Source organism: Homalodisca vitripennis, chromosome X (genome assembly GCF_021130785.1).
Source record: "Homalodisca vitripennis isolate AUS2020 chromosome X, UT_GWSS_2.1, whole genome shotgun sequence".
NCBI classification, from domain to species: domain Eukaryota; kingdom Metazoa; phylum Arthropoda; class Insecta; order Hemiptera; family Cicadellidae; genus Homalodisca; species Homalodisca vitripennis.
This window is the reverse complement of record NC_060215.1, coordinates 28496455-28522478: the sequence shown is the minus strand read 5'-3', so window position 1 is coordinate 28522478 and position 26024 is coordinate 28496455. Positions and strand designations below refer to the sequence as shown.

The window sequence follows — 26024 nt, the reverse complement described above, 5'->3', positions numbered from 1 at the left end:
TGCTGGTTACTAGTTGAGAAGAGCTACCCAGCACTGGTTTAACATTTATTTTTGAGTTTGATATTGAGGCAGGTAATAACGAACCAGGACATCTCTAGGAATGCTGGTTACTAGTTGAGAAGAGCTACCCAGCACTGGTTTAACATTTATTTTTGAGTTTGATATTGAGGCAGGTAATAACGAACCAGGACATCTCTAGGACTACTGGTTACTAGTTGAGAAGAGCTACCCAGCACTGGTTTAACATTTATTTTTGAGTTTGATAATGAGGAAGGTAATAACAAACCAGGACCTCTCTAGGAATACTGGTTACTAGTTGAGAAGAGCTGTCCAACACTGGTTTAACATTTATTTTTTAGTTTGATATTGAGGCAGGTAATAACAAACCAGGACCTCTCTAGGAATACTGGTTACTAGTTGAGAAGAGCTGTCCAACACTGGTTTAACATTTATTTTTTAGTTTGATATTGAGGCAGGTAATATCAAACCAGGACATCTGTAGGACTACTGGTTACTAGCGGAGAATGTTCAGATTAAACGTGGAGTCTAGACAATTTATGAATCGCCACTATCATCTCCAGACACGCCAACGGTGACGGCAGTGCTGGTACAGCGACACAGAATCCAGACGAGTTCCAAGGACAACCTCTCGCAATATTTCACAAGTTGTCTAACTTTATTGCCGGGAAGAGGGGTGAGGGAATACTCATCTTGTATGCACGGTACATTAACAAGTGGCATCTCTACAAACAAAATTATGTAAGGAATAACACTTCACATTACGCCCCAGAGAGAGCCGGTTACTTGATGGTCTAAGGCGTCGGACTTTTTTTATGAAAAGGAGAGATCGATCCCCTTTTAAACCTTATTCTGTCCGTCCTCATGGGCCACTGGCCTGTGCGAGGATCTTATCAAACAGAATAAGGAGGGGAGTCGATACAGTACCAGGTTGTTGGTACTGATAAAAAGTGCAACGGCCACAGACAGGATTTGAGCCTACGTTATCTCTAACCCAGACCCAAAGTCTTAGACCGCTCGGCCATGAGCACTTTGGATCTGAGTTAGAGATAACGCAGGCTCAAATCCTGTCTGTGGCCGAAGCATATCAGCAATGTCAAACTTGTACTGTGTAAACTCTCCTCCTTATTCTGTTTGATAAGATCCTCGCATAGGCCAGTGGACCATGAGGACGGGCAGAATAAGGCTTAAAAGTAGCTCCTTGGAAGTAGTTTTCATGTGATTCGTGGACTTTTCATATGCCTTTGTTGTCTGCAGTGTACAGATAAGTTAAAGGCTGTTAAGTTTTAAAAGACGCAGGGATGATTTCATTGTAATAGCATGGAAGTCATAATTGACATATATTTTGTAGTTTACCTCTTGTAAATTTGTTTCATCTAAAGGTAAGCTTTGGTAACAAAATTGTCCAAAATGCCCTACTATAAGTATTTTATGGAGTGATAAAATAAATACCTTTTTGTTTCTTCAAGGAGGCTAGCCTAAATTTAAAGCGAATAAATACATTTCAAACCCAAAAACCAATTTCACCACATTAAATGCCGACACTTATCTGTCGTCAGATAACAGCGAGGTGTGAATCCATTCATATACCGGAAGTGTGACACCTCTATCACATAGAGAAGGCCTACATGAACAGTATCTGGGTGTGCCGCAGGCCTTTATCAAGCACCCGCCCGCCAGGGCCGTATTCACAAGCTGAGGACCCGGGTCTATCCTTGGTGTGGGTAGGAAGGGCTTCAGTGTATCGAAGTTTTGGTACTTACAGAAATACAATAGAACAGTGGTATGCTAATTCAACTGTGAAAATGGGACAAACTTGTACAACGTGTGCACTGCGTGCTCAATGTTGTTTTCTCGTTTCCCTTGTGCAAAAGAACGGTCGTCACTGTCTTTTGAATGTATTTGTTTTTAATGGGGTAAGATGAGGTGGATAACAGAAACTGACTGGTGTACCGGGGCTTCCTTTAATTAGACCTAATGATACTAAAAAGAATATTTTCCACAAATATGCCTATGTTTGTGTTCTATTTTCGTTTTACGTGAAACAGCCTAAAGTTTCAGAAACACTTACTTAAAGGTTTTGGTGAATATCCACAAACCGCACGTTCATAAAAGTATCATTCAAACTATAAAATAGTTTTAGTTCTAAGTTAGGAAAAAGCTATTATAGAGGCAATATGGATAGTTTCAATATGTTGCAATTTACATATGGATCTAGTTTATAAACATTAAGTAAATTTTCAGATTTAAACATGCATTTCAACCCAATATAACTGCGTTAATTTTTACCTAAACACGTATTTTGGCCAACATAGATAGCCAAACACAGAAAATAAAGTAAAGTAATTGTTCTGGGAACTGGGATGGAACTTTTTATTGGTTAATTAATTTGAACTTTTTCAAACCGTACTGTGACTCCACATTGGTCTACTAGAACCTCTATTCTGTTTGATTCTTTAGGTTTCCGTTTTTTAGTTCATTCTTTTAGAATTGGCAACCAAATTGGCCTAATTTCAAATGACGGTTGACTGAGCTTTTGGTCCGCTGATATAATGCGTTGAACCTCGATTCATTTCCACTTAAATAAATTATGTTTCTAGCAATAGCAATTAATCGAGAATGAACCAATAATAAAAACTAAATAAGGTCCACACCGGTCCCAGATTTCCGACCATTTTCTTTCTCCCGTAACGATCGCTTGCTACTATTGGCCTCTGGTCAGTTGTCAGTGGTTGGCTATTGCGTACAGGTCTATTGTGACATTTACTCTTTAGTCCAGTTTATAATAATTAGTGCTTGTTGTAGTAGGTGTATGTCTTTGAGAGACTGTGCATTGAGTTGACACACAACATGCTTTTTTTATTCGAAAATTTATGCTCTCACATTTTGATATGATTTTTGTTATTGCATACGTTTTGGTTGGTTTTCAAAGGGTGGTAGAGGGGGATCACTTTAATTTTTCAATTGCAACCCCTATCTTGCGACATTTCATTTGAAAGGTAAATTCAAAAGAAACTCAATGACGTGAACAAAACATCTCTACGAAGATCCTAGCAAAAGTTATGGGCAAACAACCCCTTACATCTAAGGTTGTAAATTAAGTCCTAATACGCCTGGATATATTCCAAACAGAGTGATATATCAATGTACAACATTCACCATACTTATTAAATTACAATTTTAAATTTTTAGGGAAAAAACAAATTCAGCCCTAAAAAAGATTGAAAAATTCGATAAGTATGGTGAAGGTTTTACATCGATATCTCAATCAGTTAGGAATATATCCAGGCATATCAGGACTTAATTTACACCCTGTATATTGTTGTTGTGTGTTAGGTTGTTTTATCACCTGAAGAAGAGATCAGATTGCAGATCTCGAAACGCAGTATTATTGATTTATTTTATTACTGTACGGTAGAAAATATTTTTTTAAAGTCCTGTTGACTTCAAAATCCTTCCATTGTCAGAAGTGAAGTTGGACAAAGAACCAACCATTGCTTAACCATTTTAGGGCCAACACAAAAATTCTTAATCAGTGCCAGAGCATAATACACACGTTAAGTTGTGATTATAAATCAATGTACGTGATCCTGTACCTTGCTGATATCTAAAAAACTAGTTTCATTTTTCACATTCCAAACTCAAGTTGTTAATTCTATTTAGCCATAACAGTTATTTTAATATGTCTTGATTACAATTTTGAATGACAGCCTATTAAGTTGTTTGAATGTTTGGTAAGTTTTGATTGTCTTATTAAATTTTGGTTTTGTTTTATAACTTCTGTTTGGTTACCAAAACAATGTTTAACAAACACCAAAGTCCATACAAGCAATGCTTAGGAGATTTAATTGTATTGTTTAGTAAGTGCTGTATTAATACGTATTATTAGTTTAGAATAAACATTTCTGATTAGTTCAAGGTCAAGCTGGCTCGAAAATCGTGTTGTATGTAACAAAAAATATTTGTGAAACAATTAATCTTTTTGGAAGAAAAGAGGATATAAGTTTATATTATTATATCATATTTATTGATATCACAATTTAACGTCATCTTATGTTATGGAACAGAAACAAACAATTGAATTATTGTACAGCACCTGTACTTATAGTTTTGTTTTATTTGATTTAAATTTATGTTATGAAGTCAAATGGCTTGTGAAATGGCTTTTGTACAGGATATGTTTGGAAATGGGCAAGGAGATGGGTTTATTTGTAGTAATTAAGTATATTAATAAAACATTTTGAATACGACAACAGCAAACACTGATGAGTGAACAACATATGTTTTAGTTTTTGTACCAGTACTTCTGCGGACAGTACAAAGAATAATAGATCGTTGTTCCAGTAACACATGTGATTGTCACGGTATATTAGTCCAAATGTGGTTCTCTGTGCAGGTTACCATTGAGAGCTACCAGTGAGGATGTCTTCGATGGTAAACAACACTCTGCCTCGGGCAGGCCCCATCACCAATGGTAAGTAGACAAATTACCATCGTTCTTTATTGCATCGCGTTTTAAATTTACATAATTCTGTCACAACTGTGTTGGTTTACTTTGAGGGATATTTTATGATTTCGTATAAGTGCGGGAAACTCAGTTGCATAAGTATTAACTACGATAAAAAGGGCGATTGATGAAATTAAAATTGATTTATAAAGTATGATTATTTTCTTACGTTATACAAAGTAGAGTTGTATAATTATATATTCCTAAGTAAGAAGCATTTATACAAGATCTGAAGTATTCGAAAGTAAACGTGTAAACAATGTCAATTTTGAAAGGATAACATGATTTCGGACATTTGCCATCGTTTATTAGCAAAAACGAATGTCAATGTGTTAACGAATGTGTTAAAAATGTCAATTTTGCCGTGCATTGAATCAGTGAGAGGCACATCTACATTATTTCTTGAGCGAGTTTTATATTTAATTTTTAAAGGTTTATAATTAAATTTTGCAACTTTCCTTATGTTTAAAAATGTGATAAGCTTATTACTTTTTACAGCATTATGCTTTAAAATCTTCTACTTGAACATAATAATATAATATTAGTTTTTCTCTTTATTTTAGACTGCAAGACAAAATAATTGGGTCATATTGAGTATTTTATATATACTGGCATCTGTAATAAAAAAAAATATCAAGAAACACATTCATACATACAGACGTAAACTAGGCATTTCTGATCATGTTTATATTATATTTTTGTTCGTCTTAACTCGAACAAGAAATTCCCAAAATATTTCCGAAGAGTTTGTAAACGCATATTGTACTAATTATATTGTTAATTTTGTATAAAAAGAAAAATTACAAAAATCTACTTAATTTTTACAAGATTTATTATTTTTATAAGTTTGTGAATAAGTCTTTATAAGTCTAATTATAAGTCTTTTAATTGCTAATCTCATAGAAATAAATAAGGAATAAACTCAAGTTTAAATGGAAAACTATTCTAATTAGCGTGGAAATTTCCTATGACAGGTAAGTAAAATGCAACAAAACACTCAATTTTGAGTGAAGACACTACGGACATACACCGTTGCTGTCTCACCAAGGCCGGTATACTCGCTCGTATCGTGGACTTGCTTGCAAGCATTGACATACTCGCAAGTTCACTGAGTATTGTAGCTAGAAATAATCACACCCCACCACAATCAGATTATAAAAGTTTGGACATTTACCATTTCCTTCAGTGTGTTTTCTATTGAATCGTATAATTTTTTAATACTAGTTTTATTGTGTCAAACATTTCAATATGAAGTTAATATTGGTCAAACAACGTAATTATTTGAACACTATATCTCTCAGTTATGCATAGTTTTCTTAGCCTTTCCTCAAAATATTTTTTTTATAATTGGAAACGTGTTTGAACAAACCACGCTAAATTGTGCACAATATCAACTCTTAGTACATTTATCTGTAACTTATGTACAATTATGCAATGTTTAATAATAATTTTAAATTTACATTTCAGAAAAGGGGCTAAAACAATAAACAAGGAATTTCGACGTTTTTAATATATTTAAAAATTGTCTACGGTTACAAAATATACCTGAAAATGTTATCAAAATGTTCAGGTACTTACTTAAGTTTACTGTATTGATCAAGTTTTTTCGATAGTTGATCAATACAGACGGTTTGATCAGCTGTGTTACGCCAGTAAACCTTAACCTTAACAGTTAATATCTCAAATTAACACAGTGAGTAGACTACGAAAAGCTCAATTGTGTCGAGGTTAAATAGAGAGAGAGTAAGGTCAATAACAGGCACTCAGTCGGTCTAGAGCTAGCTAGCACTGTTGGCATCAAAAAAATGCTTTTCTTAATTTTAGTGAAAAATCGTATTGAAAATTGTAATTTTGCAAAAATGTTGTTATAACATTTATAACATAATATGTTATAACACTGCAATAAATTTACGAAAAAGTTCCAAAAAGTAGCTAGAGAACTTACACGGAACGAAAATTAAATGTTTTACTAACTGATTTTTTTACATATACGGCTTTTCCTATCTCTACTGGCTATCTGAGTTATAAATTATAAATAGTAAAAATAGACTAGAAGGCATACATTGTTTTTAGACCAAAAACACAACATTTTAGGCGAACTTTAGACCATCCTCGCAATCTCTATTGTTGCAGATAAAATGAATTAAAAATCAGTATTTTGTAGCTTTCAGAGTATTTCGAAAAAGGTGCAGTTTGTACAGGTTTGTGAAGCAAATGACATACAAGCAGTAACGATGTAATAAAAGTCCTTTCTACAATTTGTTTTTGAAAATTAAAAAAATGTAAAACTGATTGTAACAGCTGCGCCTAAAATGTAGTAAAATTCATTAATGTTTGTTTCCCCATACGTTGCGTACACACACGCACCCACACACAAGTACAGACAGACATTTTTGTAAAAACTGCACTGGCGGCCATCTTGGTTTTAGCCTCACAAGAATAATGTTAAACCACAAGCTTTTTTGCGAGCTTATTTTTGGTCGTAGAATTATTATATTTTCAAAATACAATTAATACGCACCTCAACAGTTTTTTTGTTTTTTCGATACTTGTACAGGGTATTCAGAAAAAAATCAAACAATTTTGTACTTCACAGTTTTCAAAACCTATACATTTTACAAAAAGAAAAACTAAGAGGTGTTTGGATGCTTATTATTTACATCTTTAAAGCGAGACTTTTTCTAATGGGGAAAAACGTAAGGTTGCTTCGCTCCAACCTTTCTTATGTTTTCTAAACAGTTCATTTCCACTAAAATTGCGAGAATAAAAATGTAATTCACCACAGTCCTAACTTAAATGTTTTCCATTTTTATTAAACGTGTTTTAAATATTCACATATTAACAAAGGTCTTTAAATGTGTAAGAAGTACGACCGCTAGTAGAAAGAATAAATAGTAATACGTCTTTTGTTGGGGGGGGGGGGGGGTCAGATAAAATCCGAGAGATAGTATCTATATATAATCTCAAATCACGTGAGTGCTCGTAATGGTTAGCTTCTTTAACCTTTTCCATTTGTAATACGTACGTATGTATTTATCTTGTATGTACGTACTTGCTATCATCGCGTAATAACAGCTGTACTGTTTTGACCAAAAAGCAATACTGACCTATTCGTCAGTTGTACTGTTCTGCTAGCCAAGGCTACAAATATGAACCCCAGTCGAAATGAAATTCTGATCCATCGGTTCAGAATTTGGCAAAAGGTTTTTTTTTAAAGGATTTGCCAGATTTTTATATTTGCCAAAATTACCACAGTGCGCGATTGGCCAGTTACTTTGACTAGTTTTCTTCAATGTGAGATAGTGTCCACTACCCATCTTCTCGGCAGGAGACGGGCCCTACCCCCTATTTTACCCATCCAGAATATCCTGTCTCTCCGGAAGCAGCACGAAGGTCTTTTTAGGAATAAGTGCAAAAAGAGGTTTCAATGTCTGTGAACAGAACTACCCAGCAGGGATCACTTCTGGCTGGTTTATAACTTCCAGTTGAACCTACCACTGGGCACAGCAAATCCGATGTGTCACTTAAACCTGGGAAACCTTATGGATGTCCAGGAGCGGCACATCACTAACAGCAAATGTCGAGATTCTGGGGTGCAAGGGCAATTCGATAGGTCTAGTCTACTTCGGGAGATGACTGTTGGAGATGGTGAGGTCCCTAAGTATAAGAGGTTCTTGCTAGCCTCGACAAGGGTGTGCGACCCCCTGCCTACTTTGACTGGAGAGGCTGGTTCAGAGCTGGCCTCCCCTTCCGGGGGATATGACTTTGAGATTAGCCCTAATTCTTCCTCATGGATCTCGATAGGAGGCGGCCCCTACCCCTTAACCTTACCCATCCTGAATATTCTCTCACTCCGGAACTAGCGCTAAGGTTCTTATAGTACTAAGTGCAATTTATAAGCTTCTTGTCCTAAGAGAACAAAAAAGCGAATAGAACAAAATAAGTGAACAAAACAATAAACGATGACATCTATTTCAGGCTTGGTGAACCACAAGTCTGGAGATGACTGGGGGAACGTGTCACTGAGGAGGAAGAGTAAGTACATGCCGTGCGACTGCTGTCCGTATGGTTACCATATTGACCTGGACTTCGTGCGGTTCTGCGAGACCTTGGCGCAGGGAGGTTCGGGGGACACCGCTAGCAAGCAGCGGCGGAAGGAGAGACGACGTCAACGGAAGTCCATGGAAGTGCTCCTGGGCCTGAACAGCCCTCCAACATGGAGCTCGGACCGAGATGTTCCTCAGGTGTGGATATATCTGTTACAATCCTATGTTAACAAAAGGTGTCTAAAGGGTGGTCAGCTCTCCTAGAACAAAGCAAGGAGGATTCTTTGTTTGAAGTTTGTTTTTGACGATGGAAGGATTGTGAAGGAAACTGGATTTTTCCGATCATTTGCCATCGTTCAGTGGTACAAAAAGGTTAGTTAGCTATCATCATGATTTAATGGTTTCATCATGAGCTCTATCAGAAGTTTAAATCTGAAATTAAATATCTGGCAAAATGTTTAAAGTGGATGGAGGGTGTATGTGGCGCATAAAATTTCTCTGGTCACTTATTTTTTCGATGATGTCTAATTCCACTTTATTGATGAACTGGCCTGTTATATTGTTAAATACACTTGAGGGTTGCGGAATACTAGGTGAGTTAATCAGCATAAACAAGATGCGACCAAATTTTGTACCTGTAAACTTTATTTTAAATATGGAGAGGTTCAGAAAACCTTTCACCGGCACTCTACGTCATTCAGTACTGGATACTTTTTCTAATAAGCATATTTTGGTAACTTTTGTCCACAAATATTATGGAGAAGTTTTAATGAAAAGTAAATAAGTAAGAAAGATATGCTGAATAATTATATAAATTGAAACAAAAATCAGTAACACTACGTTTCGACATCTGCAATCTGATCTCTTCTTCGGGTAAATTACTAACCAAACACACAACTACAAACTGGGTTAAAATAAACGAATCATACCAGAGCGTTGTGAGCGCTTGTTTATATTAATATAGTTTGTAATTATGTGTTAGGTTAGTTATTTACCTAAAGGAGAGATCAGATTGCAGATCTCGAAACGTAGTGTTTCACCGAACGATGGCTAAAGTCCGTAAAAATCCTGCAATGAAGATATACGACTTGTATTATGAACGTTGACACAACATATTCCCCTTAGGAAACATCTTATAATGATGGGTCTAAGCTAGACTGATGAATGCAGACTCTGTGGAGAAACAGAAGAATCAGGGGAATATATACTAAACTGTCCTGCTATATCTAAAATTAGGGAAAGATTCCTAAGGGGTATCTTCTCAGCCCTAAGGATCAGTCCCAGGGATATCATAGAGCAGGAGCCTTCAAATTTGATTGGCTTCTGTAAGTCTCATATCTGAGGGCACAAACATAAAGTAAGAGGGGTGTAAAGGTCCTTTTAAGACTGTGCTGGAACAATTGCCTCTTTCCCACTAGATAAAAAATATAACATCTGATTAAGCGATGAGGCAAATTGATATAAAAGTTTAAAATAACTACAACAGCCGGGATGTCTGCTCAAGCCAAAGGGAAAAAATTAATAATAGTTTTCAAAATAATATTTGTAATTTATAAAAACCAGAAAATTATTTAATAAATCACACTTTTAAACTAATAGACATTATAATGAAGTAAATTATGTAATATATTGCACAAAAATTTCATAACTGCAAATCACAGTTTTTAAAATATTAACTTAATAATAATCTTCCAAAAACAAGCCTACACTTTTTATTGCAGTGCGCTTTTGTTCTCTTATACGTCCCGGCCCACGCGTATAACTTTCCGCATATTGTTTCTACACGTTGATAATCAATTATCTCTTTCATCAGTACTTTTCTTCTGGCAATGCGCTTTGTTAAACATTGTTCATTTTATTGATATGACATTACTCAGTGTTCAGCTTCCAAACGTGTTCCACATGTTGCATCTCCTTTACAAGTAAAAGACCGTAGTTAAGTGTTCAATAAAATGATGACTGTTATGTATTATTCTATCTGCAGCGTTGGATTGGAATAGGCAAGACAAAAATCCATGTTGTGTTGCAAACGACAAATGACCCAATACTGAGGTCATATAGGCCTGCTGATAACACATCATTTAGGAATTTTGATGTTCGTACTGTCAATATAGTTTAACATCACTGAAAGGTTATGTTTAAAGAGGTAAGCGGTTATGTAGTGATAACCTATAGTGCTTATGTAATTAAATGATATTATTTGCATATCCCAAATAGTGTGCAAATACAAATTAACAAGCCATTTATTTAAATCTACTCACACTGAAAATCCTCTTTAACACATCGAGGACGATGCAGTAAAATGGGCCCCCTCTGATTGTGTGTTTTAAAGTCATAAAACAACTGCAACAGTCGATGCGGTTAAATGCCCCCCCCCGGATTGTGTGTATTTTAGTCATAAAACAACGGCAACTGCGGATGCGGTAAAATAGGCCCCCATCGATTGTGTGTATTTTGATCATAAAACAACGGCAGCTGCCGATGCGGTTAAGTGTGCCCCCTCGATTGTGTGTATTTTAATCATAAAACAACGGCAGCTGCCGATGCGGTTAAATGGGCCCCCTCGATTGTGTGTACTTTAATCGTAAATAACGGAAACTGCAATTCTGGTTAAATAGGACCTCTCTGATTGTGTGTATTTTAATCATAAAACAACGGCAACTGCCGATGCGGTTAAAATGGCCCCCCTCGATTGTGTGTATTTTAATCATAAAACAACGGCAACTGCCGATGCGGTTAAATGGCACCCTCGATTGTGTGTACTCTAATCGTAAATAACGGAAACTGCAATTCTGGTTAAATAGGACCCCTCTGACTGTGTGTATTTTAATCATAAAACAACGGCAACTGCCGATGCGGTAAAATGGCCCCCCTCGACTGCGTGTATTTTAATCATAAAACAACGGCAACTGCCGGTGCGGTAAAATGGCCCCCCTCGACTGCGTGTATTTTAATCATAAAACAAAGGCAGCTGCCGATGCGGTTAAATGGGACCCCCTCTGATTGTGTGTATTTTAATCATAAAACAACGGCAACTGCCGATGCGGTAAAATGGCCCCCCTCGACTGCGTGTATTTTAATCATAAAACAAAGGCAGCTGCCGATGCGGTTAAGTGTGCCCCCTCGATTGTGTGTATTTATTTTAATCATAAAACAACGACAGCTGCTGTTGCGGTTAAATGAGCGTGTATTTTAATCATAAAATAATGACAGAAATCTGTAACTTCGGCACTGGGTTAGAGGGAGTTAGATATTTAAGGCTTCACAGTCTAAGAGGTATGGGTAAGAAAAAATTTACTTAGTGAAACATAAACTAAACCTAAAATTTTCAATCCTGAATAACTTCTCTACCTCAAGAAACTGAGTATGTAGAAGAAGATGCCCATGATTTACATCTACACAGACGTTTTTATTCAATTCGTGACGCATTGGTTGTAAGAGTGAATTCGGAAATATTCATATTCTATACATTTTTGAATTTAAAACTCTATAGGAATCCATAAGATATAGGACAAATCCTCTCAGGACAAAAAGGGTGATGTTGCCTTCTATTTGTCTGCTCTTATTCTTTCTGACAATAGACAAGAGTATGGCTTGGTTTTCATCTTGTTGACCTTCATTGGGCTTAAACTTCTGTTTGCGATCCAGTAGGTCTAAGGATACGGGTAGCAAGAACAGCTGCAACTCCTCCAAATGACCTTGGGTGTCAGCAAGAAAGAGTGTGATGAATACATTCATCTCTGAAGTACATTACATTTAAATTATTCATCTGCAGCTCTGTGAGGTTATAACAGTCGGAAGGCTCATCAAATGCCATGTAGATGATTAGAGTATTGTAATGAGCTTTGTCATAGTGTGCTCAGGGTGTTGTTGATTGTAAACATGGGTCTGGCACCTTGACTTCTACCAAGGACGTAGCCAGGAAAATTTTTAGGGGGGTCAAGACGAAATTGGGTGGCCTCTTGCCGGAAACATTCAAGTTTTTGAAAACTTTCAAATGTTCTTACAGCAAAATGGTGACTTTTACACAAAGTTTTTACGTCTCTGAATAGGTTGTATTGACGATTGATATTCGTAATTGTAAAGGCACTGCTTTACAGAGGGTGGCCAAATTATTAGACTAGACATTCAAATTTACGACATTTTAAGTTATCTCGTAACTATGCTTTATAATCCTGGAATATATTGTTATTTTTCATATATTTGCATTCGTTACATTATATTAGAACTTTATATTTCTATTTGAGGCATTGAAGTTAGTGTCATATCCAGTTGGTAGCACTTAAATCAGCTGACGATTTTTAGACAATTTTAACTGAACATAAACTCAACTTCTGTATGTATCTAATATTGGTTATTCTTGTTTTTAATGGGGTTTCCTTGTAATATGAGCTGGTAACAGTGTTAGTAGTGGATTCTGGTTGTAAAACCGTCAAAGGTTGTGTGTTTTTTTGGCTTTTAATATTTTAAGAATACTTCAAGAGTGAGGCCACTTTTTAACGGTCATGGGGAAAAAATTGTGTTTTTTTCTCATAAGAAAAAAGCTTCAGTAAAGATTCTTTTGAAATAAAGATGTTATTCACAAACTGAACTAGCGTAAAGGTTGGGTATTTCTAAAAGATCAGTAAGTAGGATCAAGTGAACCTGTGACCAAAACCTAAGTAATCAGACGCATCGAGTTGGAAAATGTGGCCGCAAGCCCAAAAGGAATTATAGATTGGTCAGGAAACTAAAGAATATTGTTAAAACAAACAGGAGACTTACCACAAACAAATGGCTGACCAGATAAACAAGTATGGAGCCAATATTTCACCTAGAAGTGTGAGAAGATTGTTAAACACAGAAGGACTCAACGCTCGCAGACCAAGGAAAAAGCGAAAGATCACGTCTACCATGGCAAAGAAGCGATTAGAGTGGGCTAAAGGCTTAGACCATTGGACAACAGAGTATTTGGAAAAAGTAAGTCATAAATTATCTACGTGCTGCAAAGGAGACTAATTTCACAGACTCAAGATTGGTTTCCAAATGGGGAGTTTATTTTTAAGAATGATGGTGATCCATGCCATAAAGCCAATACAGTAACAAGATTTCTCAGTGAATCAGACATCAGTGTGCTTCCTTGACCAGGTAACAGCCCTGACATGAATCAATTGATAATTTGTGGTCAAGAAAAGAATGCTAAAGAAGAAGGTGACCACGCGTCAAGGGCTTGTGAATTTTTAATTAATTAAACTGTGGTACCACATTGAAGAAATCAAAGAGAACTGTACAAAATTGGTCCAGAGCATGCCAAAGAGTTTTGAAATGTTGATAAAGAACAATGGTATACACACAAAATATTAGTTATACAATTTTATGTACACAGATATTTAAAAAACAATTTAATAAAATAATTTCCCCCGAAAACTAGTTCTAGTCTAATAATTTGGCCACCCTCTGTAGTAGGCTGTGTAGGATTAATAATTGAAATTGATTAGACTTACTTAGTAATGTAATTGTAAAATAAATGTCTTTTGTTATCTGTAAAACATAGAGCATAGTATATAAATTCACATTGTGTATTGATACACAAAATATGTAAAAGAGTTTTTTACAAAAGTAAAATCTTTCTTGACTTCTGAGCCATTGTAACTAGTACTTGCTCTGGAGGAACTGATATTTTCCCGTAGTTTACAGAAAGTAAGGTAAGTGCAGTCAACCGCTCTTTCCCCTTTTTTTTCCTTCAAAAGTTCCTGACCCATTTCAATGATGAGAACGATATTTCAGCAGTATATGTCCGTAATACAAAATTATTTATTTAAATAATAATAATAGTTTACTAAAAACTAATTGAAAAAAATTGAAAAGTTAGGAGGAGGGGCTACGCACGCCTTGGACCTCCTCACTGGCTACATCCTTGATATCTTTGACAACATTGAATTTGAGCATAGCTTAAAGTAGTACATCAAGTTAAAGGGCTGTATTAGGAGAACACAATGCTAAAAATCCAACCTCCTATGGTCCACCCTTTAAAAAAAGGGCACTGGTTTACAGTTTCAAAAAGTTACAATGTTGGTCCTGTTGTAGATGGCTTCATATTCTTTTATTAGCTCAAGTTGGGAATTGTAAACTTTGTAAAGGCATACTAAATCTAAGAAATTTATTTTTTTTAATTTAATTTATTGGGCGTTAATAAAACCCCACATCACCTTATTCTGAACGATTACCGATAAAGCAAAAGCTAACTACGATTACAGATAAAAATCTACTTTTTAAGTAACTATCAGTTTTCTATTATATAGGGGGATGACCCGCAAGGAGTTAGAAGAAAATCTTAAATGACACCATTGACTATACATCAAAACAAAGGGCTCTATTAAGAGAAAACAATGCCGCACAAATCCAACCTCCAAGGGTTCACCCTTTAAAAAGTGGTGCTGGTTTACAGTTTCCAAAATTTCAATCTAGGTCCTGTTGTAGTTGGCTTAATATTCTTTTCTTGGCAAAAATTGGGAAAATTAAAGTTTGTAAGTGCATACTGGACCTAAGGGAGGATGGTCCATAAAAATATTAAACATAAACTTAAGATGTACATAATTTAAAAGGGTTTATCTAGAAGAGATGAGTTCCGCAAACAGCACATAAAAAGGTTGATCCAGTATCAAGATAGCGGATGTTCAAAGATTTTACTTGGTTTGCAGACAGATATTTTATTAGTATCTACAATCTAAGTACACTAGTAATAAATAAAAGGAAAAAATGCTACTATAAAATGTCATACTAAAAGTACATTATGAAGTTAGTTATCAACAAGGGTTAACGATTGGGCCCTAATGTCTTGATAAAGGGAAAACCCTGGTATCAGTTACAGTGGAAAATTCTTATCTTTATGACTTTACAGTTAACCAGTTTTCTCGTAGACTCATAGTATTCGGGTTTTCCTGTTGCAATAGTGCTTCCAACTTTCAGTGCATTATTAAAAGAGATTGGCATGCTGCTTGTAATTTTTTCATCGATGTCGCTTGACAAACATGGACGAATAACACTTTTCATGATGGGTTGGTTGAGGAAATTTCAAACATGTGACATCTCTGTTACGTCTGTGAAAAAGATTTTGAAAGAGTCTCATGTCAAGCCTTTTGAAGTTCATTTGGTGCACAAAGATGACTTTGATCGTCGTATAGAATAGAGTGTTCATTTATGCTAAAGTGAAGTGTATAGGCAGACACAAGTGTATTTACTGGAGTAACGAAAATCCTCAATGGATGCTTGAGGCACAAACACAACATCCACAAAACGTAAATGTCCGGATTGGTGTGATAGGTAACCAGTTGGAAAGAAGGCAATTTAAATACAGCACCTTATCAAGGACATAGCCAGGAAACAATTTTTGGGGGTCCAGACAACTGATATTTTCCCCTAGTGGACAGAGAGTAAGGCCTCATTTTGTTCCTTAAAAAGTTCTTGACCCGTTTCTTTTTTTTAAGAACAATCTTTCAGCAGTAAATATGAGTAATACTGAATTATTAAAATAATAATAACAACGTTTGGTAAAAATTAATTGAACAAATTTTAAATTAGAGGGGGTCCGGACCTGTTGGACCCCCTCGCTGGCATGTTCTTGCACAATAACCAAAATTTGCTCCAAAATAATGCTATAACAGTACTTTATAAAATGTATGGACAACCTTTTCAGAATATCTGGATTTAATAGGACATAGTTCAATTACACTGTGACTTATAAATAAGAGAATACTTTTCCACAATGGTTGATCAGTGGGTGGGAGACTTTATCAGGTGTTATTGAGACTTTATCAGGTGTTATTGCTTCATCTGTAATCATTAAGAAACCACCCAGCAGGGATCACTTCTGGCTGGCTTATACCTTTCAGTTGAACCTACCTATGGGTACACCAAAAACCGATGTGTTACTTAAATCTGGGCAACCTTATGGATGTCCAGGAGCGGCACATCACTAACCGCAAATGTCGAGATTCTGGGGTGCAAGGGTAATTCGATAGGTCTAGTCTACTGCGGGAGATGACTGTTGGAGCTGGTGGGGTTTGTTCCCTAAGTATCAGAGGTTCTTGCTAGCCTTAACAAGGGTGTGCCACCCGCTGCCTGCTTTGACTGGTGAGGCTGGTTCAGAGCTGGCCTCCCCTTCTTCCGGGGGGACATGACTTTGAGATTAGTGCCCTAATTCTTCTTCGTGGATCTCGATAGAAGGCGGTCCCCACCCCCTAACTTTACCCATCCTGAATATCCTGTCACTCCAGAAGCAGCGCTAGGGTTCTTATAAGACTAAGTGCAATTTATAAGCTTCTTATCCTAAGAAAGAAGAAAAATCGTTCAGAAAATATTCATTTGGTGTGGGACTTTATAAACACCCTGTATATTAAAAGTCCATTGCAAAAAAATATTGGAAGTTGTAAGTTCATAATTTTTCAATCTAACATCAGCTTTAAATCATAGTTTTTATTTGCTTGGTACATATACTATTGTGTCCTTTTATTGTGGAAACATTAAACAAATTATATGCCTTCCTTAGTATAGTAAATTACTCCAAAAATTTGGTAGCCTTACTGTTAGTGTTTGGCCAAACAGTATGCTTGCTAATAAAACTACTATTTATAATCACACATCAAACAATGATGTATAAATTGTCAGTTGATTGTAGCTTTAATCTAAAATAAAATGAATTGAATAATGCTTTTATTCCAGAATGAATTGGATCAATAGTGTTATGTAATTCCTAACCTTAAGTTTGGCAATTGGCTAACCAAGTGTTGTTTTCAGTTCTTCAATGAACCACTGAAGGAAGGAGAAATATTCAAGTATGATGAGGAAAACGGACGTGGTTACAGTCCAGTGCGGGATGAACTCCAAAAGGCAGTTCTGGATTTCGAAGACACCCTGCAACGGTCCAGATGCTCGACTCTTAGAAAACACCAAGGTAAGTGTAGTAATTGTCCAGATTTATGGTTGAGAGTTACTGGTGTCTAGCTATAGGGAACTGATAAAGATCCTGACTTACATGAAATCAACTGAAACAACAGCGTATAGAGCTACATTAAACGTTAATACCAATTCCACCCAACGTAAGATGTGGTCAGTCATTATGACATCACTCATTGACTTTCTTTCATTTTAATCTCCTCAGTAGTAATAAGCCCTTGTTAAACAAGTCCACCACTAAGATTTATACACACCACAGTAGGTTACAGATGCTCTGCACCTGGACATCCCCTTTTCCAACCTTTTCCAACCTTTTCCAACCTTTCCTAATCAGTAATAAGGTCTCACCAAGGAATTGCCATTTGGATTCAAACACATTACAGTGGGTTACAAATTTATTTATTTATTTCCATTCAATGGCATCATTATTAATTACAATATATTAACAAAATAAACTATAGACTGACGACAATATTGATATTAGAAACAGTAACAAATTAAATTTATAACAATGTAAAAAATAAATAGCAGAACAATAGGTAACATATAATAAATGATTAGATAACAAATCTTTATCAAAACTTAACTGGTTTTATAAAAAAAAATAAAATAAAATAGAAACTAATTTTGATGGTGACAGAAGTTAATATTGACATATTTAATATAATAAAGGTCAAGCACTGACTCTACACTAGAAAAGAGAGACCATATGGATTGAATCTCCACCAACACTCCACAAACTTGTTTCTTGAATGAGGTAAGAGAAATACTGAAGAAGTCAATCTCACAAAACACCAAGCTTTCCTCCCTCACCAACCTCGATTACCCTAGACCTCCCTCCCTAGACCACTATTATAGCTGTAGCTTGTAGGCGAGCATCTCCGCTGAAAGATAGATTTGGTTCTTGTACCACAAGGGGCTGCAATGTATGCTGAATAGCAATGTAGGGCAGTCAATGTCCCATAACATGGGCCCACCAGTGTTCACCAGTTTAAAGAGCAGGCTGACGTCAGAGATCCTGTACCTTAACTGGGAGGACTTAAATCAAAGAGCCGCTCAAAACAGCTACAGAGGTCTTGATATACCCATAACCAAGTCCCTAACTAGCATTGTGATAAAACGTACATGGATTTCTTCGAGTATGTTAATATGGCCACTTTGGTAAGGGCATCATATGAGTGAAGCATACTTGAGGACAGACAAAACCAAGGACCTGAATAAAAAGTTCAGTGACAGAGGTGATCTGAAGTTTCTAGTTGAACAGAAGATGAAACCCAAGAGTTGACTTGTCTCAGACAATTGTGCACCTGTGAGACAATAGGACTGTCACTTAACCTATATTACACTATATTGTTGTATCTTGTAGTCTAAGTGTCTCTGATGTCGATACAATGTAAATGTTCGTTTTGAGCGTCTTCTTCTCCGAATTTATTTGGATCTCTTCCAGGAGTCAAGTCTGAGACAGCATCAGATACCAGACAATGCAATAAAAGGAAGGTGAACTGGAGCTAAGTTCAACATTAAAATTGAATCAACCCTTCCTACTATTGCTACAATATGGTATTAAATTGTATGTTTTAATGTCGGAAAATGCATTCAATGCAAGCAAGCTTCATAGCACGTGATTCTTCTAGTCAAATTCATGTCTTGCAGGTAATATTCTTTCCTTGATAACCAATTCTACACTCACATCAAATGTCCTTTGGGATACAGTAATTTTCTTCTTTTCAATATCCCTTCTACATATCTTTCTGTACTTGAGACAGTGTTATTAAGAAACTTAATGACAGAAATTGCAGAGAGATACCATTCTTTAATGTCATCCTTTCATTATACATATAAGTCATCATCAGGCTTGCTTAGCTCATAGTTATCACCCCCATACATTATCTTCTCATTTCCTTACTACTAGTAGGTTATTTTCCCACACTTCTCTCCTTGGCATATATATCTTTATATTTATATTTTGTATCTCCCATCTCATTTCGTATTAGGCTTTCATAACTCACACATTTAATCCATTTGACCAAATTGGTACATGACCCCTTTATTTGTGGTTTCCTAATTCCTCGTGGAGATATTTTCATGCGCAAGTACAAGAACCTTGGGAAACCTGTACTACACCTTTAACCTCTAAGGTCAGCTTCAGTAACATTTTTGTAGTTCAGGTTATTAATAGATACTACGATACATTACGTTTTGTCAATTAAGCGATTACGCCAACGTTTACATGATAGTCAAATTTTTAAATTTCATGTTTGAAGTTTTCATAACTAGAAGGAATAATATCTCACCACACTGAATAACACACAATAATGAAAAACAATTTTTAACTCAATAACAATTAAATACAGTTTAGTCAATGAAGGAATTACTATTCTAAGATAACAACTCAACAGTTCATGCAAAAACAGTTAATAGGTATGTTGACAAGAGCTCATCTTTGAGTCATGTGTCTCATCTTTGCGCGAGATTGTCTGCTTGTAGCCTGCATACAAACAATCGTCTTGATCTTCTTAGTGTATGCGCTGTTGTCACCTTCATACTTCACCATGCAGTTTGGGATCACCTATATGTATTTTAAATGCGGTTCATTTATATTTTTAAGTAAGGCATTGTGGATTTCCAGAGAATAATAAATGGGTGCAATAATTATTTGAAACTAGATGTCAAAACAAGTATTAAATACACCATTTTAACATTGAAGAAATATCTGTTCACAATAACCAACCGTTGAGCGTTGAGCTATTAATAGATATCACATTACATTCAAAGCATGATAATTGAATTACAAGACAAATAACTCAACATTTGCTGTTGGTGAGGTGCTCCCGAACATCAATTGAGTGGCCCAGATGTAAAAGAAATTGGTTTTTGCCGTACCCAGTGCATGTTTTCTACCGACACAATACCTTAGCATTTGCTGTTAGTGAGGTGCTCCTACACATCAATTGAGTGGCCCAGATGTAAAATAAATTGGTTTTTGCCGTACCCAGTGCATGTTTTCTACCGACACAATACCTTAACATTTGCTGTTAGTGAGGTGCTCCTACACATCAATTGAGTTGCCCAGATGTAAAAGAAATCAGTTTTTGCAGTACCCAGTGTGTGTTTTCTACCGACACAATACCTTAACATTTGCTGTTAGTGAGGTGCTTCTACACATCAATTGAGTTGCCCAGATGTAAAAGAAATCAGTTTTTGCAGTACACAGTGTGTGTTTTCTACCGGCACAATACCTTAACATTTGCTGTTAGTGAGGTGCTTCTACACATCAATTGAGTTGCCCAGATGTAAAAGAAATCAGTTTTTGCAGTACACAGTGTGTGTTTTCTACCAGCACAATACCTTAACATTTGCTGTTAGTGAGGTGCTTCTACACATCAATTGAGTTGCCCAGATGTAAAAGAAATCAGTTTTTATAGTAACCATTGTGTTTTTTATTGACACAATACCTTAACATTTGCTGTTAGTGAGGTGCTCCTACACATCAATTGAGTTGCCCAGATGTAAAAGAAATCAGTTTTTATAGTAACCATTGTGTGTTTTCTATTGACACAATACCTTAACATTTGCTGTTAGTGAGGTGCTCCTACACATCAATTGAGTTGCCCAGATGTAAAAGAAATCAGTTTTTGCAGTACCCAGTGCATGTTTTCTACCGACACAATACCTTAACATTTGCTGTTAGTGAGGTGCTTCTACACATCAATTGAGTTGCCCAGATGTAAAAGAAATCAGTTTTTGCAGTACACAGTGTGTGTTTTCTACCAGCACAATACCTTAACATTTGCTGTTAGTGAGGTGCTCCTACACATCAATTGAGTTGCCCAGATGTAAAAGAAATCAGTTTTTGCAGTACACAGTGTGTGTTTTCTACCAGCACAATACCTTAGCATTTGCTGTTAGTGAGGTGCTTCTACACATCAATTGAGTTGCCCAGATGTAAAAGAAATCAGTTTTTATAGTAACCATTGTGTTTTTTATTGACACAATACCTTAACATTTGCTGTTAGTGAGGTGCTCCTACATATCAATTGAGTTGCCCAGATGTAAAAGAAATCAGTTTTTATAGTAACCATTGTGTTTTTTATTGACACAATACCTTAACATTTGCTGTTAGTGAGGTGCTCCTACACATCAATTGAGTTGCCCAGATGTAAAAGAAATAGGTTTTTGCAGTACACAGTGTGTGTTTTCTATTGGCACAATACCTTAACATTTACTGTTAGTGAGGTGCTCCTACACATCAATTGAGTTGGCCAGATGTAAAAGAAATAGGTTTTGCTGTACCCAGTACGTGTTTTCTACCGGCACCAGTGGCACATCCATAAATCTTCTCTGGGATGTGTCCGAAACACCGGAGAGGGGGGGTATGGAAAACCCCTCCCCATATTATCAGGGAATTTTTGAAATACTAGGTTATATTGGCAACCCTCCTGGGTGTGGGACATATCTTTTGCAGGGAACATCCATCTGACTTAGTTTATACATTTATGCAACCTATCTTGCTTACTTGTGTATGTCATTTTCATGAAAAACGTAATCCCTCTTCTTAATATTTGAGGAGAAAAGTTACCAAAAGATGTTTACCATTAAAAGTATCCCGATCTGTATGAAGTCAAATTGTAGAGTGCCCGTGAAAGGTTTTCTGAACTTTTCCATATTTAAAAGAATGTTTACAGGTACAAACTTTTGGTGCATCTTGTTTATGTTGATTAACTCAGCAAGAAATTAATTGAGGCAACATACATTAAATTGGCAGACCAACCAATCAGTCAACCATCAGTCGAGATTAGGCCGCTTTGGTTGCCAATTCTAAAAAATGAACTAAAGAGAAAACCAAAAGTATCAAACGGATCAGATATTTGTAATAAACCAATGCGGAGTCACAATATGGTTTTAAGAAGTTCATCTCGCATGAACCAATAATAACGAAAGGGCCCATTCCTGTCCACCTTCCCTTGTATTTCCGCCATCTTGTTTTAGCCAGCCGTCACGATTACCATTGGCTAGTCCCTCTGGTCAGTCGTAGGTGGTTAGTAGACGAATGAAGACGTATTGTGACCTGTATTCCGTAGTTTAGTTTTAATGATTAGTGTTTGGTATAGTTTTGTATTAAGTGCATGTCTTTAGAGTTAGTGAAGTTGACAAACAACATGTAGGTTGTGATTCCTGACTTAGGCGTGCCACAACGCTTTGGTAAGATTTGTTTATTTTAACCTAGTTTGTAATTATGTATTAGGTTAGTTCTTTACCTGAAGAAGAGATCAGATTGCAGATCTCGAAACGTAGTGTTACTGTTTTCTTGTTTCACTGAACAATGGCAAATGTCCGGAAAAATCCTGTTTCCTTCACAATCCTTCCATCGTCAAAAAATAACCTTCAAACAAAGAACTCAGCTATTATTCCTTAATTCTCAAATTTATTTAACAATATGCCAGTTCAGTTTATCAGTAATGAGGAATTGGACATCATCAGAGAAAATAAGTGACCAGAGATTTTTTTACTCCACATATACCCTTCTTCCAATTTATTGTTTTACCAAATATATAATAATAGATTTAAACATTGGAAAACTTCTGATAGAGGTCATAATGTAACCATTACATCACAATTATAACTAACCTAAGTTTGCATCTTTTATGACTTTTTTTAAGGTGATGATCCTCTTAATCTACTTAAATTCAAATGTATAGCTGATATTGTAACATATATACGTAATACAATCTTAGTAATTTGTACATATTATTAAGAAATGCAATTGCTTTAGGAGATTAAACACTTTTTTAATGTATATCAAAGAAATGAGAATTTTTAAAATCCATTTTGTGAATTATTGAATTGAAATATTTAATCACCATATTAACTTGTGTTTTGATTTTTTGTATGCTTTTTGTAAGTGGTCTATATAGTATTAAAATATATATTTTTGAATAAAATGAAACATATTTTCTGCAGTCTATATCTAATTTTGTGGTAACCATGAATGAGTATACTTCTTCATTGTTTCTTTTAAAATATCTAAAATATTTGTAATTGTTAATGGATATCTTAAATATGATATTACCTATTCTCACACCTCTTTACTTAAGAGCATATAATAATTTCAGCATTTAAATTAAACTACTAATTTTCAACGAATTCCATAATGTCTTCTTAAAGTTTAATCACACTCAATAAACCTAAAAAGAACTGTTAAAGACAATTGATAATTTGCTATAAATCTGCAGTGATAGGGAATTTCCAGTCATCTGCCATTAAATGTTTGTGCAACAAGCATTCCTGGCATTTTGTTAATGGTAAAACACAACTTGCAAAGCACATTGTTGTCATTATTCATGATCTTGTCAAATTTATTTATTTTATTTCCATAAATAGACTGCATTCTTTCAGTTTGCTAATGGAATTTTAATTGTTTTTTTGTCGTTTAGTTTGAAACTTTGTTACAATACGATACAAATCTTAGCAGACATTGATAGGTTTCATATCTCTAGTAACACATTACAAGATTGACAAACTGAATGGCCTTACGAGATGGTATAGTGGCTACTGACTGAGTCAATCAATAATGAGCATGGCTGCTCCTTCTTGAATGGGGAATTGCTGAGTGATCTTGTCCTTACAAGCAGCCTACCTTCCTGGCCCTTGATGGTTCTCTTAAGACAAGAAGCTGAGAAATTGCACCTAGTCCTAAAAAGACTTTTGCGCTACTTCCGGAGTGAGAGGATATTCTGGATGGGAAAGGTTGGGGATAGGGGGCTGCCTCCTGTCGAGATCCATGAGGAAGGATTTTGGGCATTTATCTCAGTTATGTCACCTTGAAAGAAGTAGAAGCCAGCTCTGTACTAGCCTCTCTAGTCGAAGCAGACAGCAGTGGCACGCCCTTAGGTCTAGGCTTGCAATAGCCCCTAACACTTAGGGAAAGAACCCCACCAACTCCAACAGTCATCTCCCGCAGTAAACTAGACCTATCGAATTACCCTTGCACCCCAGAATCTTGACATTTGCGGTTAGTGATGTGCCGCTCCTGGACATCCATAAGGTTGCCCAGAGTCAAGTGACACATCGGTTTTTGCTGTGCTGAGTGTGGGTTTAACTGTAAGGTATATAACAGCCAGAAGTGAACCCTTCTGGGGCCTTTTGTTGGAAGTTTAGGAGGGTTCCTTGCATATGTGGGAATTCAAACATACAACTTCTGTCTTTAGTTGAATCGACCAAATATGTGTGGCGATTTTAACGGTACAATGAGCGTGGTGAGGGAATTTAAGCTCAAGGTCAGTAATAATTCTACCCCTCTCACACACCATGCCACATCGTGCAAGTCAACATAACTTGTAGATGAGTTAGTTGTACAGAATTGCACCGTACCGTACACGCCAGACTTTGCACTTGTAATTTTACTTACACATATGATCAAACATTACATATATTAACATTTATTTTTTTAGATTTTCTGCTACATTACAATAATATTGAGTTAATTACAGTAAACGAAATTTAATAAACCAAAATCAATGTAAACTGATTAAGTAGAAGGCTTTAAAAAAAAAATTTAATTTATATTATCAAGGGTTCAGAATGAATGTTTTGAGTTTGTTCTACATTGGAACATTGATAATAAATATGCAAATGTACGTGGCCGGATTTTATTAGAATAACCTAATTTACAGCCCATTAAGATCTTAACATGTTAAGAAAGTACAAAAACGTGATTTTAATATGAAGAAACATGAAATAGATGTAATAATAATTTATTGAACAGTAAAAAAATTATATAGAAGCGTAAGAAATGTAATAACAGATCTGGTAATAATTGAAAATTGTATGAGTGAACACTAAATGTTAACGTTTTAATCATCATCAGTTTTATTTATAGTTTTTAACTTTAAATTGAAATTGTTAAGAAAAACCATTATCAATAAAAATGTGTGCTTACATATTCTTCTGCTAATGAGTTTTGGGTCACTGCAAGGAGAACTTAAAACTAATTATAACTAATGAAAACTACAAATAATTATCATTTGTTCTTCATGATAAGTATTTAAACAAATAAGTGTTTAATTAACCAAACACATACGTGACAGAAATGGTAAAATACAAAATAAATGATAAAAAGAACACAGAGGTAGTGTAGCATGCTTGCTTGGCAAGTAAGAGATCATTGTTTATATACAGGGTGTTTGAAAAGTATGGGTACGGCTTAATATTTTAAAAACCATAAGAGATAACATCTATAAACTTTGCACAGTGTCATATGGCTATGTAAACTATTTTTCCTTGCTATTACCATGACATGCCAACCATGGGGGGACGGCCCACAGAGGAAAACATGGAAATCTTAAATTGAAGCATGGGTCGAGTGATACCTCATTTGAAAGAGCTCACTTAGTAAAGTTGAATTCCGCAAACCGCATCTAAAAAGGTTTATCCAATCAGAAATGGCGGCTTGTTTTAGGTACACATTGTGAAGTACATTATGCGCACAATAAATACCAATGTTTTTTAGTTTTATTTAT

General features: G+C 35.7%; 1 protein-coding gene across 2 annotated transcripts in view; it reads left to right on the top strand.

Annotated features, from left to right (window-relative positions):
• The window catches only part of LOC124368850 (KN motif and ankyrin repeat domain-containing protein 3-like), a 135117-nt gene that overhangs the window by 19550 nt on the left and 89543 nt on the right, over positions 1-26024 (top strand). For both annotated transcript variants that reach the window (XM_046826296.1, XM_046826295.1), the window contains exons 2-4: positions 4415-4492; positions 8504-8769; positions 17347-17503. In XM_046826296.1, coding sequence (XP_046682252.1) covers positions 4441-4492; positions 8504-8769; positions 17347-17503 — 475 coding nt within the window. In that variant the 5' untranslated portion in view covers positions 4415-4440. The remainder of the gene's footprint in view (positions 1-4414; positions 4493-8503; positions 8770-17346; positions 17504-26024) is intronic.